Raw genomic sequence first — 14,731 nt, 5'->3', positions numbered from 1 at the left:
TTTTGTATTTCTTTTGTTGATGGTAATTAATTCCCTCATTTCGATTTCTAATTGTCTAACAGTCAATCAAAGCAATATTGTCCGCGTGCATGCCAATTGCCAAGAGACAAAGAGTTGATATAAGTTGAGACTTCCTAATGGAAGATACCGTACATTTTCTCACATTGCAGCAAGCTAGAGCATTCAAATAAGGTTCGAAATAAAAGTTAACCACCGACTAGTTGTTAGTCTAATGGTACTTCTCTTCTTATATATATTGGGGGAGATTTCAAGTTCGAATAAATTAATGTGACAATTAATTTGCCGTCCAAAAATCAGATGAAATTAGAAACATAGTATTTCCTTCCGTACAAGATGGAATATTGAAATGAAAGTGAACAAGACTTTAAAAATTAAAATGTCACTGTTTAACAGGTTGGGACATACATACATATATAGCCAGAAATACTCATCTAAAAGATTTAGGCTTAGTTTGGTATTGATGTGAAGTAAATTAAGTAATTGAGTGTTTGATAAACTATGTTTTCAAAAGTGTTATGAATACAAAAAACAATATGAAAGTGTTTGGTAAATTGTAATGTAAAACTGATGTGACTGTTTATAATTACTAAAATAAACATGATGCTGAAAGTGTTTTTGACTTATTTGTTTGGAAAAAAAAAAAAAAAAAGGTATTTTACTAGTTTATAATTTTTTGTCTACAAATTTATATTAGCATTAAAATTGTTAAAAACAAAATTATTAAATAAGTATGCATATTATTTTGTAAGAATATTATAATTTTAATGGAACAAATAAAATACCATAATTAATAATATCAATATAAAATTAATTAACATTGTACATCTTTTTAATTTTAAAAAATAAATAAAAATTGTAGACACTAAAATAGCTATATTAAAAGTACATCCACCATCACATATATCATATATATATATATATATATATATAAAGTTAGTAGGAAACAATAGCCATAAAAAATTGAGGATATATTGTACAAGAAAAAATTTTAAATAGGGGGGCCCACAACTTCGAAAAGCAAGTTTCTAGTTATTTTTCAAAACTGTAGTGAGTAACTTAAATAGTGAGTTATTACAGTTTTTGAGTTTGTTACCAAACACCAACACTATTGCGAGTGACCTAGAATTGTCATTTATAACAATTTTTTCGGTGTCCAACAACAATCTCAAACGTAGTCTTAAAATGATGGACAATGCATATAATGGTTGGATTCACTTCAATATATATCGGTTTCAATAATTGTGTTAAATTCAATATTATATGCATTGTCCCCCATTAATTTTAAGTCTCTTATGTGAGCATTTCTGATAAACAATATATAACACTCTTTTAATTAGAGTTTAATTGGAATGGAAATTAATTACCTTAGCTAGTACGTAGCTAGCTACTTCAATACAAGTCCAACTTAATTAGAACCACTTAACAATAATTTGAAGTCAAATTAAACTCAAACCTCCCTTTTATTAACATTAACAGGATTACAAGTACGAAGTACGTACCACCGGTCCACCACGTTATAAGTCATGTCGTACGTTGATAAAATTGTACCAGGCTTGAAATTGTGACGACTCGTTCTCATCGATCGTGCTTAGCTTTTGCAATGAGCCAATGACGGCCTCCTAGTAGTGCTGAGAAAAACAAGGAACCCTTATTCTTATTTTATTCTAATTCTACCACTTCAATACAAATTAATACCCAAAACCCAGAATCAAATTGCTGCCTCTCCAATCTTTTTCACCACTTTCTCCTTGGCTCTTTGTGTTTTTACACTGAAAGTTCCGCAGCTATATATATATATACATTTTTATTTATTGTCACAGGCGCTTATCTCTATGCTATTAAAACCCCTACTACTAATTTAGTTAGCTACAAGAAGGAGGGTGTGTGTGTGTGTGTGTGTGTGTTTGCATACAAATTAGACAAGTTAGCTAGCCCATGCAATATGGCATGGTCTAGTGGTGACCATCGTCGTCCATTGCTGAACATTGTTTCTGCAGCAACTCTTGTCATCGTATTCCTTGCCCTTGCAGTTTCTGCTGATGATATTTTTCTTGATTGGCATGTCACACTTGACACAAACATCAAGCCTGTATCTGTAGAACAACCGGTATGTAAGAGCAAATGAATGAATTCTATGTGTTGGGAATTTGATTACTTGGATATGTACGTGTTGGTTCTTTCGTTTCATTTTTGGTACGTTGATCATATATGACATGTTTGACATATTGTGACTGTGTAGGTTATTGCCATCAATGGGATGTTTCCTGGGCCTCTTATCAATGCCACTACCAATGATGTTATTCGTGTCAATGTCTATAATCAAATGAATGAGCCCCTCCTCATGACTTGGTATGTGCCCAAATCTCAAATCTCTGTGTATCTCTCTCTATCTGTTCTGAATATATATATATATATATGTATGTATGTTAAATTGGTGCAAAGGGTTCCCAAATCTGAATCTCTATCGTTGTATATATATATATTTTCTACCACACAGCTTCTCTGATGGGAACAACATGCCGGATTTTACTTATTTCCTCCATGATTTGATGACTTTAGAGTGTAACTCTTAAAACCCAAAAGTTAAAACTTAAAACTCCAAGCACACTCTGGTATTATCAGAGTAAATCTTGTATTATCAGAGCAAATCTTGTATTATCAGAGCAAATCTTGTATTAGGAGCTGTAATATTGGAGTCCAATACTTTAGTACGACATAATTATATATGTATGCATATATATATATGTAATATTTTGTATATGCCAAAATGTATATAGTCTTCTATTAGCTACTAAATGGCTGCTGATGAATAGCAAAAAGTACTAGATTTCAGAAAATTTTTTAGAGTGCTTGCAGTTGCATTCAATAATATTTTTGACATTTATTAGAGGCTTACAATTAGAGTCCTAAGGTGTGCTGGTGGTGCAGGAATGGCATACAACAAAGACTAAACTCTTGGCAAGATGGAGTTTCAGGCACAAACTGCCCCATTCTTCCTGGTCACAACTGGACGTATTTGTTCCAACTCAAGGACCAAATTGGCACTTTCTCCTACTTTCCCTCCATCAACTTCCAAAAAGCTGGAGGAGCTTTTGGTCCAATTCGTGTCAATAATCGTCCAGTCATCCAAGTCCCATTTCCCAAACCAGAAGCTGAATTTGACCTTCTCATTGGTGATTGGTATGAAACAAGTTTCAAGGTACATAATCCGTTCACATCCCCATGTTATATGTTGAAGACTATAAGTATTTGTACTATATATCGATGTCAACTAACCATCTTGTCTATCATCTTTCTAATCGATGTTTGACTCACTAGTGTGAGTGAGATCCACTTCTCGAAAGAGAATAGTAGACAAAATGGTCTTTTGAGATTATAAATAGCAGTACTCTATATTGATCAACACATATCAATGTCTACAAATTGAATTGTGATGGATGATTATATGCTACTAATTAAATGTAACAGGATGTTAGGTCCCTGATGAGGACTGAGAAGCTGGTGGCCTACAACAGTACCCCTGATAAAATTTTGATGAATGGAAAAGGAGCATATTTGGACCCTTTTACACAATCTCATGAGTCCTTAACCGTTACACGAGGTACATATATATTTAGATGAAAAATGGGGTTCTAAAGTGAATTCGGTTTTGCTTTGAAGGGGATTTGGTTGTGAAACCAAAGTACAGTCAATTTACTCAAAGGATTTCGGTTTTATATTCGATTTGGTCAGCAAATTGCTGCATATTGCAATGTTAATTTGCCTTTATGATTATTTGATTTATATATATATGCAGGGAAGACTTACAGAATTAGAATATCAAATGTGGGGACTGCATGGAGTTTCAATTTTAGGATTGAAAACCATCGAATGTTGTTGGTTGAAACAGAAGGATCCTACACCAGTCAGATAACGTTGGATTCTCTTGATGTGCATGTTGGGCAGTCCTACTCTGTGCTTGTCACAGCTGACCAAACTGCTTCAGACTATTACATGGTGGCAAGTCCTAAAATGGTTGATGCCACAGATGAGGACAAATTTGGCATTGGAGTTTTACACTATGAAAACTCGACCACATCTGCTAGTGGACCTCTCCCACCTGGGCCCGACCCATTTGATCGAGAATTCTCCATCAATCAAGCCAAGTCCATTAGGTAACTGTTGTTGAATCAGTGTTTGTTGTTGGGCCTCTTCCATTTTCCTTACTCTGCCTTAGTATTTTTTTGCTTTGTGAAGGTGGAACCTGACCACTGGGGCTGCGAGGCCTAATCCACAAGGCGCCTTCAATGTCACAAATGTGACACTGTCACAGACATTCATACTCCATGCATCACAAGCAGAGATTGATGGTGCAGCTCTGTTTACTGTCAACAATGTGTCTTACTTGACCCCAGATACACCACTGAAGTTGGCAGATCACTTGGTTAATGGGTCTGGCGTTTATAATCTTGATGAATTCTCTACTAACTCCACAAATGTCAATTATGTGCGTGGAGTTTTTGTGGCAAGTGGGATTCATAAAGGGTGGGTAGAACTTGTTTTCCAAAATGATCTGCAGGACATGGATTCTTGGCACTTGGATGGCTTTGCATTCTTTGTTGTCGGGTATGTACAAGTCTAATAGTTTGTCATGTAACCTTTTATCAACACATATTATCGAGAGTCTAACAACATAACATGTCATACTTATATTTGTTAGAATGTCTGGTAAGAGAATATTTCCCTCTTACCGAGTATTACTCACGTTAATTGATTGATTTCTCAGCTTTGGCAACGGAGAATGGAGGCCTAAACGGCGCTCTACATACAACCTTTATGATCCGGTGGTGCGTTCTACTGTGCAAGTGTACCCAGGAGGATGGACTGCAGTTTATGCATACCTTGACAATCCTGGAATGTGGAACTTGAGGTCACAACACTTGAGAAACTGGTATTTGGGGGAGGAGCTTTATGTGAGAGTGTATGATGCTGATCCCAACCCTGCCAAAGAGAGGCCTCCTCCAGATAACCTCCTCTTCTGTGGTCAGTGTCCTACCCATATATATATATATATATATATATATATCTCCTACATCAAATATTCAAATTTACTTGATCAGTAGTTCAGTACTGTTTCTCAAGCTTTAATTAATATATGCTGGATTGCTTCTTTTTTGCAGGAATGTTTGCTCCACCCCCTGCACCCTCTGCACCCTCTGCACCCTCTGTACCTTCTCCACCTTCTGTACCTCCACCACCTTCTAGTGCACCATCTTTGAAATCAGCAGCAGGGTAATGATCAAAAAAACCTAGTCACTTCTAATTCACTAAAACCCATTAATTTTACATGTTTTTCCCCTATCCTACATAATGTTTCTTTTGTGAAATTATTCCTAATCTTTTTTCATAGCTAATCACCTATCTTTCTTATTTGCATGTTTGTAGGTTTCACATAGCCATCTTCTGCATTTTTACAACATTCTTTCACCTTTCAATAGGTGTATCAAAGTTTTGACAGGGGGGGACAAAGAGGGCCTTAGAAGTTAATTAGGAAATTATTAATTTTTTGGAATCATTGGACAAAGTCCTATAGTAATGTACTAATTCATGGATATTTGATTCATTACTTTATTATATATGTCAAGGAAACAAAAGTTTCACATATATACTAGTTAGGATTTGGGATCCAATCTCTACTTCATGTTTGTTATTACGTTGACTTTTAATCGAAATTAATTTTTTGATTATAAATCTAAAACTTATCTTCTAAATTAGTTTTATAACTATCCTTTGTCTCATGAAACCACCGTCTAAATGTTTGTGTGCCCTATTGATCATCTCATTCTGCCTTTTAGTACTTCTCATTTGTTGCTACTTAAGAAAGTGTAATCCTAGTAGGCAGTATGTATTAATTGAATTTCATGGAAGGGGGTCAAAAAGAGATGTTAATTTGGGGTCGCTAGCATGCATATGGGTGTCTTGATTGATGGCTGTTTTCTTCAACATTTTTTGCATTTGTTGATGTTTCAGTTTGGTGCGCTTTCGATCATGTCCATGTTTATTCTCTAACATTAGTGATGTTTCCAAATTATTTTCCACGCTTTTTATTATCTATATTAACCATTTTCCAAGAAACAGTTTCTAACTTTCTATGCACGAAGAATGAGATATTTTGACTAATGACTTATAAATAAATTTATTTAAACCATATTCATACCAAAAACATTAGGTATTACATTGTAAACATACAACCTAGTTGAATAAAGGTTTTTCGACAGCGTTGGAACGCTCATGGCCAATTGTCTTGCAAGTTGCAACTCCAATGCCCAAGGTTGGAGACGTACGTAGCTACATCTTTAATATTGATAGGACTCACTTGTATACATGATCCTCACATCCATTAAAAATGTGACATTAATATGTTAAAAAAAAATAGATTTATCCTAAGGGTACTATTACATATAAGAAGGGTTACATAAAATTACCTTACATAAGTACATTTATATATGGTATATGACTAGATTCCAATAAATATAGTCTTTGTTAATAAGAGAAACTAGTAAATGTACGTCAGCTGATTATAGTCAACTTAATTTATGATTTTGTTTGAGATTCTTACCACTTGTGCCCATATCTCTTCTAAAAAAAATCATTTGTGACCATATCGATCCATCATACCCGTTTACCCGGATGTGGGTAATACAGCATCCGTATCTCACATTCTGGGTTGACTACTTGACTATAGTTTCATCTTAATCATTTTGTAAATTTGAGATGCAAATCTATTGATTAAAAATCATTTTTCTCGCATTTTGTAAAACTTCTTTGAAGACTTATAATTTTGAAAATAAATTTAAATCATCGATCAATATCAAGCATATGTCCTTACATCCCAAGTTGGCATGCACATCCTTAACCTCACAATTAGTTAACTAATCGTGAGGTTGAATTAATATTTGGCTTAAATTAAGTTGACCCATGACTCCCAAACTAGTAGTCTAGCACCACTGGCGCTCAATTTGGCATACTCATACCTCACATTGACATATTCTCTCTCTCTCTCTCTCTCTCTCTCTCTCTCTCTCTCTCTCTCTCTCTCTCTCTCTCTCTCTCTCTCTCTCTCTCTCTCTCTCTCTCTCTCTCATGAGGTAGAAAGACACCTACTCTTACTTAGAACAGCTAATGAGGCTTAACAATGCCATAATACAAGGACGAGGGTTAATTTGGTACAATTGTGTACAAGGCACTAAATTTGTCTTCTGTAACCCTAGTCTTGATCTATTCAATGGTTATTATCGCCAACTTTGTGCTGCAACAATTGTGTATAGCCTCATATATATACAAATATATATATGGGCCCCAACAAGGTCATACCTCAACATAAATAAGTTGAGGTATACCTCAACAGAAGGAGCCTATATATACATATACCACAAATTTTATTAATTAGCCTAAGTCTGTACATTATCTAATTCGGTAGTACTCTTGTGTTTACCAAACCATATTAGCATTTGTGATTAATTAGCAGATCAAAAGAAAAAAAAAAATCCCAACTATGAAATGTGCTTTAGACTTGAACCACTTATTTGACAACGATTGTCGGACTAATTTATACTTTGTGGTTGTTGCAAGCTCACTTTCTTTAACAAAACATAATCTAATTTAATACTAATCAAGAAACTCTCTCAAAATCATGATCTTAAACCAACTACCACATGCATGGTTGATTATTGTTGATCACATTTTCATCAAAGTGATGAGTTTTGTAAGTGGCCGGATCTCACTTATGTAAGTAAGTCCTACTTAAATAAATATCATCTTTCTAAAAAATGTGATCAGCAATATAATCAATAAATATATATAGTAAACAAAATTACTCAAACTTTTAATTCTCAATTGCAATATTAAGACCACATTGATGCTAACCAATGTGATCAATTAACACAAACAATTAGCAATGACTCATATATATTTAATTAGGATATGAAACACTCTTGAACTCTCCTAATTTATAAGTTGAAAATCCTATAGGATTTGTCACAGTTTAAGGTTTGTGGGTCATGAAGTAGTGGATCATTCCAAATGTATTGCTTAGGTGTATAAAGTGGGGTAGTAACTAACAAGAGGTGGACCAAGCAAAAGAAAGTAACAAAAATAGCCAAGTAGATACATTTTTTAGTAGCAAATATTGTTATTGAATAAAGAGAAAACGGGCAATATGTGGAATCATGTGGGAATTGCAGTAACTCAGTGGCTTTCTATACTTTTATTCTATTCTTATCACTTACATTAATATGAGTGAGAGAGAGAGGTCAGCAGGCTTTCTTGTAAATGAAACAATGAAACTAATTACAGCACGACTTTTGGTTGTAATAGTGGTGACAAGCTCTATCAAGCTATCTCTGAGTGTTTATCACATTCCCTCCCCACTAGAAAACAACAAAAACCCAACTGAAAAGCAGAGGCAAAAGGTGCTCATCATACACTTTTCATGATCAAAACACAAATCAAAATTGCTAGCTTTAACAAAGAATTGATCAAAGTTCATATATTCAATTTTTAACATTGATCGAGATCATGAATCAAAAGAATCAAAAGAATCATACAATTTTTGAAAGAGGGAAGGAAAAAAAAAATAATGGTAATTCACATCAAGTTGACTGACCAGTGACCATTGATATTTGTACATATCAATCCATCAATGATGGAAGAAACTATAAAAAAAAAATCTGAACCTTTTTTTCTTAGTAATGACAATCCACCAAAATTCTTAACCTTTCTTGCTGTTGTTGTTGTTGCTGCTGCTGCTGCTGCTGCTGCTGTTGTTGCTGCTGCTGCTGCTGTTGTTGCTTGGATGCAAACACAAATTTGGATTCTCTGTGATCGTCTTCTGGGGCTGGAAGCTGGTTGAGATCCAAATCCAAAGAAAGAACACTTCTTTGTCTCTTAAGGGGTTGTTGTTGGTGATGTTGTTGGTAGTGTTGTTGTTGTTGTTGATGATGAGGAGGAGGGTCCAAGGCTGCAGCTGCAGCCACTGAGATTGGGGTTGCAGTCAAGGACAGGGTTGTGTTGGCGGCAGCAGCAGCTCCTATTGGCGCCCTGTGGCGCCTCATGTGGCCTCCCAAGGCCTGCCCGGAGGTGAATTCTGCCCCACAAATGGAGCACTCATGGACCTTATTGGACTTGTTGTTGCTGTTGCTCAAAACCAAACCCCTGTTGCTCAAATGGAGAGAGAGTCTTGGAGATGATGAGGAATTGTATGTGTTGTTGTTGTTGTTGACATTGTTGTGCAGATTGTTGTTCTTGAATTGTACAACATCTTCATCTTCCGATTGTAACAACCCAATAAAGTGGAGCTTTTTGTGATGACCATGATCATCCACAGTGATCATGTTGTTGTTTGCCTTATTATTAGGCTTCTTGTGACTGGCCCGGTGGCCTCCCAATGCTTGGAAAGAAGGGAAACTCCTGTTGCAAGTCTTGCATTCATACACATAACACCCGGCCGCTGCTCCCGCCGCCGCCACCTTGGCGGCGCCTGCAGTGGCCACCACCCCCGCCGCCTCCAAGAATCTTCGACTGGTGTTGTGATGATCGTCTTGATGGGCGGCTAATTGCTTGGGGGGCGGCGGGGATGGGGACGCCTTCCGGGATTGGCCTTGCGCCAGCAGAATTAAGCAGTTTGCCATGTCCTCCTCCTCCTCCGTGGTATCTTGGAACTCCGCAGATGTGGTGGGGGACAAGTTGGTGTTGTTGTTATTGTAATCATTCTCTCCATCACCACCACCACAACCACCGCCATCTGCGGTGGATGAGTTTGTTGGGATGGCAAAGGGGATTGGGGATTGAGGCCTCAAGCGCTTTGTGCGCTTGCCCTTGATTATAATATTGTTGTTGTTGGTGTTGATGATGTTGTGGTCTTTGCACCCCATGATGACTTCTTCTTGATGATGATCATGTCTTGCTTCCATGGTAACATTCATTCCTCCTCTACCTTGAGAGACTCTTGCAGGCAGAGAGAGCTTAAGAGATAGAGAAGACAATTAGAGAGATTAATGGGTAGGGAGGAAGCAAGGTGGGGGAGACTGCTTATTGCATTATATATAGTGAATTCTCAATTGTGTGATAGATGATGATATGACATGTACATGTTGGACTCACAAGGCCACCACCCAATACCACAGTAACTGTGAATTTTAGTCCCCCAATCCTTGTTCAGCTCCCAAGGTATTTATATTGTTAGAATTATTTCAACAATTAATTTTTTAAATTAACGAATCTATAATTTTAGAGATTAGTGAGGTTTTAGTAAAGACAAGGAATGAAGGAAAAAACCACCAGATATAACGGAAAGAGTTGCAAAATTAGAGATGGCTGGGGAGTGTTGAGAAGAGTGGTTGTTAAACGCAGACTCCGTTTCGTGCTCTCTTTCTTTCACTTTGCCAACGCAGTGTTGTTCACCAAAATGGTATAACAAACCCAAACCCAAACCCGGCCCATCTGGGCCCACTACCCAACCTCGGTGGGTTGCAACGTATTTACCATGCTCCCTCATGTATTTATTTAAATCTCCTGCTGCCTGCATCCTACTCTCACCTCCACAGCGCGTGCTCCTCACCTTTCAATTTCCCAATGTGGTAACACTAGTACTACTCTGGCTTCACTCCAACAAGGCAACAATCATCAAGTACTTGTCCCTCAAATTAGGTGCAAAGTCTATGCTTCCAATAAACTAGTAATTAATTACTGTTCCTCAACTTGTTGATTAAGATTTAAGGAAGTAAGACTTTTAAATCACTTACCAACTATTCCAAAAGTATATTTTTGCTTTTCTTTACAATGACATATAATCATATATTTATATATATGATAGAATTGAACTAAATAATTTTTAGTAATTAATCCCAAGTACTCCATATAAACAACAAATTTATCCAAATTTCTAACTTCCACTAAAGTTAGGTAGTCAAGACTTTCAATTGACTTAATTGTGTTAGTTTTCGTTTTAATTTGAGAAAAGTTCAAAGAGTTTAAAGTCTATTGACATTCAAATATCTATTAATAGTTTTGTATATTGTATTCATATATAATCTATTGTACAAATTTGTTTTACTTTTATAAGTTTCTTAATGCTCGTTCACGAGTGTTCTAATACTCTCTTAAAAATATGGAAACGCTTACACTTGAAACCGCCTAATAAAGGCATAATATTTTGGAAGTGACATCGTTAGTCCAAAAAACTTGGTATTGAAACTTCTAATAATAAATTATTGGTCATTTACATTTCCTTGAAATGGTGGTTGAAGTAAAAAAAAAGAAAAAGAACTGGTGGTGGAAGTAAATTGCAAGGCGCGTGTGTTAGTATATATCAACAGTGTGCCACACTTACTGTACACGCCTTGTTGAAGACACTGCAAAATACAGGCTGCAGATACACATGTACATGTGTACATACTATTTTAGTATTTTAGAGAGAGAGAGAGAGAGAGAGAGAGAGAGAGAGAGAGAGAGAATTAGAATTTAGAAAGTGTGTGTGTGTGTTGAAGGGAAGCAAGCAAAGGCAAAGCCCATTACTTTGCCTCAACGCTTGATTGTGTATGAGATGGGATGATGAGATGATTGGAGTGCAAGCCTGGAACCACGGAATCTGCGGTGCTCCCCCCACTCCCACTCTCTCTCTCTCTCTCTCTCTCTCTCTCTCTCTCTCTCTCTCTCTCTCTCAGACATTAACACAAACATTTTGTATTCCATTTATGCATGTTGTCAAGTATGTATTGTAATGCTTGCTTGACCACACATTACATGGAACTAATCTTGTGTTGTGTGTCTTCTCTTAATTTTGTTGGGTTTTAATTTTGACCCAAATATAGCAACTACCAATTAACTCCTATATTTAAGGATGTTCTTTTCTTTTCTTGGGAATTACATCCCCACTAAATCTGAATCCCCTCTAAATTCAGGGCTTATGCAGATCTTTTTGGAACAATTAGCTAGATCACAGCTGATTGCCCACATATACAACTCAACTACTAAATATGTTCAACATTGTATTAGCTAGTCATCATTCAGTCATCACACACAAATGGAAATGAAAATTTCACAGCCATAAATGTCATTGTGTTTTTTGGTTTTTTCTGTAAATTGTTCATTGAACTCCAACTTTTAGATTAAGAGTTAATCTATGATTCAAATGCATATGTCATATAAACATATTTAATGATTCACATGTTTATGCATGACTTATTATGGAAAAGTGAATCCGTCATAATTTAAGAGTTACAGATATATTTATATGTCATATGTGTTCGTAAGATCTCTCTATCACCCGTTTTCTTTAATTTGATTCAAGTTTTTTTTTTTATTCTTTGAGAGGAATTTCATTATTTCCTATGGAATTCTTTTATGGGTTGTCTTAAAATTAGCTTTCAATTCATTAAATATAGGAGGAAAATGGAAACAATTGATGCCTTTTATTTTCTAATTTTAAGTTTTTCCTTTCTTTCAGTTTCATGGTTTTTGACTTACATACTTCTTGCCACCATGTGCAAGTGGAGACTCTGAAAATTCCTTCCATAGACCAAGCTATAAATTTATAAAGAAATAGAATATGAAAGAAGATTATTAATTTGGATATGTTTTTGAAAAATATTTCATCACCAAAGAAGATGCAAAATAAGCATGACAATTCACATGTATATATACTTTTAAAATAGATCTATTTTTTTCTTCCCTTTATTAAATACAAGTGGCAATAATCAAACCCAGTTGCACGAAATATGTATGAAGTTAGGGAAAAGCTAGCACTGGTAAAGCTGGTTTGCTTCTCAGACTGTACTTCATATTAATTAATGAAAAAAGCAGCTAAATATTAATTTTAAAATGTAATAATATTGATAATAGAAAATTATGATTAAATACCAAATATCAATAGTTTTTCAACAAAATAGTAAGACACTAATTTTTTTTAGTTTAAGTACTAACCTGAAGCAAGACATTTTGAATTAGGTCATAAATCAGTTTGTCATAGTTGTGACTATTTGAAATATAAAAAAAAATCAAAATTTATAAGAATTTAATGCTTTTGATTTAGGTTTAGAAGATGAAGTCATATAACCTAGATACTAAACACTAAAGTTTAAGTTGTGACTGTTAAACAATCACAGCTCAGTAGAATCATTGTTTTTTAAAATTGTTACCTAAATTGAAATTTAGTATCTAAAGTGAAATGACATAAATATTTTAGTAGTTAAAATAAAATAATATTGAAATTTGGTACTTAAAGTCAACATATCTTATGGATAAATTTCTTTGTGAGTGATACATATATATAATTTACACTATTATTATGCACACTATTTTTTTGGCCAATATTATAATGCACACTATTAATTTGTCTTTAATCATTGATCAGTACTACTCATGTGTGCTGTTGACCCTGTAGCCATATCTTTATTGCACATATCTTTAGTTTATGAGACATGTCTTATAGTTATATAAGATAAGTCGGTTCATATTACCCAAATACCAAGCCTAGCTAGCTAGCTAGCTTATGATTATCAAATAATTAAATCCAGTGCATATTCTATATATGTACAAGCTAATCATTGAGGTTCACTTCAAAATGGTGAAACTGAAGGCAATCATATGGTTGTGAATAAAATATTATATATCAAGATTACTTATAAATAGAATTGAAGCAATTCTTGTCAATTAGATAAATTAAACCGAAGATGTGGTGTTAAAGTGAGGTCATGGATCTTGTTTACCAGAATTATTGGGATGAAGATCTCTCTTCTTAGTGGCAAGCTACTTACTTGCTGAAGTTGTTGAAATTATATAATTTATATATGCTTTTAATTTTATTTTATTTTTCAAAATTTTCATTGTTGAGTACCCTTGTTGTAATATGGAATTTACTTACTACAAAAACTATTTTGGAAATAGTGTGTAGGCAAAACAATCCACAGCTCACAAAAAGAAAAAAAAAAAAAAAAGGCCAAATCTATATTAAAATCTTGCCTCCACTCTTAGTTCGGTATTTTTGCAAGAAGCATTGTCGATAGATTAGGTAATTTTAGAAGAAGGGTTACAAATGTATGTATGTACAAATCGATTAACAATTCATAAATTTAAACTTTAATATGAAAAATACAAACACTTCAAATCCAAAAGTTAAATGGTTATATGAATCCGAATTCTTACACAATATACTCTAATTTTGAAGTTCGTTAATGGTATTACCATGGCATATGATGTAAGCATCATTGGTAGTGGTTGGTTGTTTTTTTTTTTTTGGCCAAGGTGGTGGTACGTAGGCTGTTAAATTCTTGCTTAACATTAATTTGATGCTTAGCATCAAGCCATGAACAATGAATTCTTGGGATAAAGAATGATTTAGGTAGAAATTAAAGAATAGTGGATGGGTTGTGTGCGGCACGTAAGGATCCAAAACCAGGCTTATGACGAAACAAGAAAGCTAGTTGCTACGCTTTGGATCACAAGCAAGGAATCACTTCTCTATCATGGCTACCTCTCCATCACTTCATCTGTACGTACTTAATACAACTAAACAAGACAAGCATATATATTAAATTAATTAAATTAATTAAATTATAAATATATACTCTGTTTTTGGAATGCAAATAACTAGGATCAAATGGTTTGTGACTTTGTGTACGTTTGTTTATTTGTGTTTTAGATACAAATCGATTTATACTCGTTACTTGTTTAG

The 14,731-nt window shown here is 34.7% G+C and overlaps 2 protein-coding genes across 2 annotated transcripts; one reads left to right on the top strand and one right to left on the bottom strand.

Moving 5' to 3' along the window:
- Nucleotides 1-1,963: 1,963 nt before the first annotated feature.
- LOC147290306 (monocopper oxidase-like protein SKU5) lies at nucleotides 1,964-5,296 on the top strand. The gene is made up of 8 exons (XM_086235786.1): nucleotides 1,964-2,128; nucleotides 2,261-2,370; nucleotides 2,950-3,220; nucleotides 3,490-3,622; nucleotides 3,818-4,175; nucleotides 4,258-4,626; nucleotides 4,787-5,043; nucleotides 5,181-5,296. The coding sequence occupies exons 1-8, from the start codon at nucleotides 1,964-1,966 to the stop codon at nucleotides 5,294-5,296; spliced, it is 1,779 nt and encodes a 592-aa protein (XP_086091912.1).
- Nucleotides 5,297-8,744: 3,448 nt separating this feature from the next.
- Nucleotides 8,745-9,999, bottom strand: LOC147290305 (C2H2-type zinc finger family protein). Its single transcript, XM_086237756.1, has one exon. The coding sequence runs from the start codon at nucleotides 9,981-9,983 to the stop codon at nucleotides 8,745-8,747; it is 1,239 nt and encodes a 412-aa protein (XP_086093882.1). The 5' UTR covers nucleotides 9,984-9,999.
- Between the last annotated feature and the right edge of the window lie 4,732 nt (nucleotides 10,000-14,731).

The sequence above is a fragment of the Dryas octopetala genome, chromosome 3 (genome assembly GCF_963921425.1).
Source record: "Dryas octopetala chromosome 3, drDryOcto1.1, whole genome shotgun sequence".
In the NCBI taxonomy this organism is placed as follows: domain Eukaryota; kingdom Viridiplantae; phylum Streptophyta; class Magnoliopsida; order Rosales; family Rosaceae; genus Dryas; species Dryas octopetala.
This window is presented reverse-complemented; position numbering and strand designations above follow the sequence as displayed.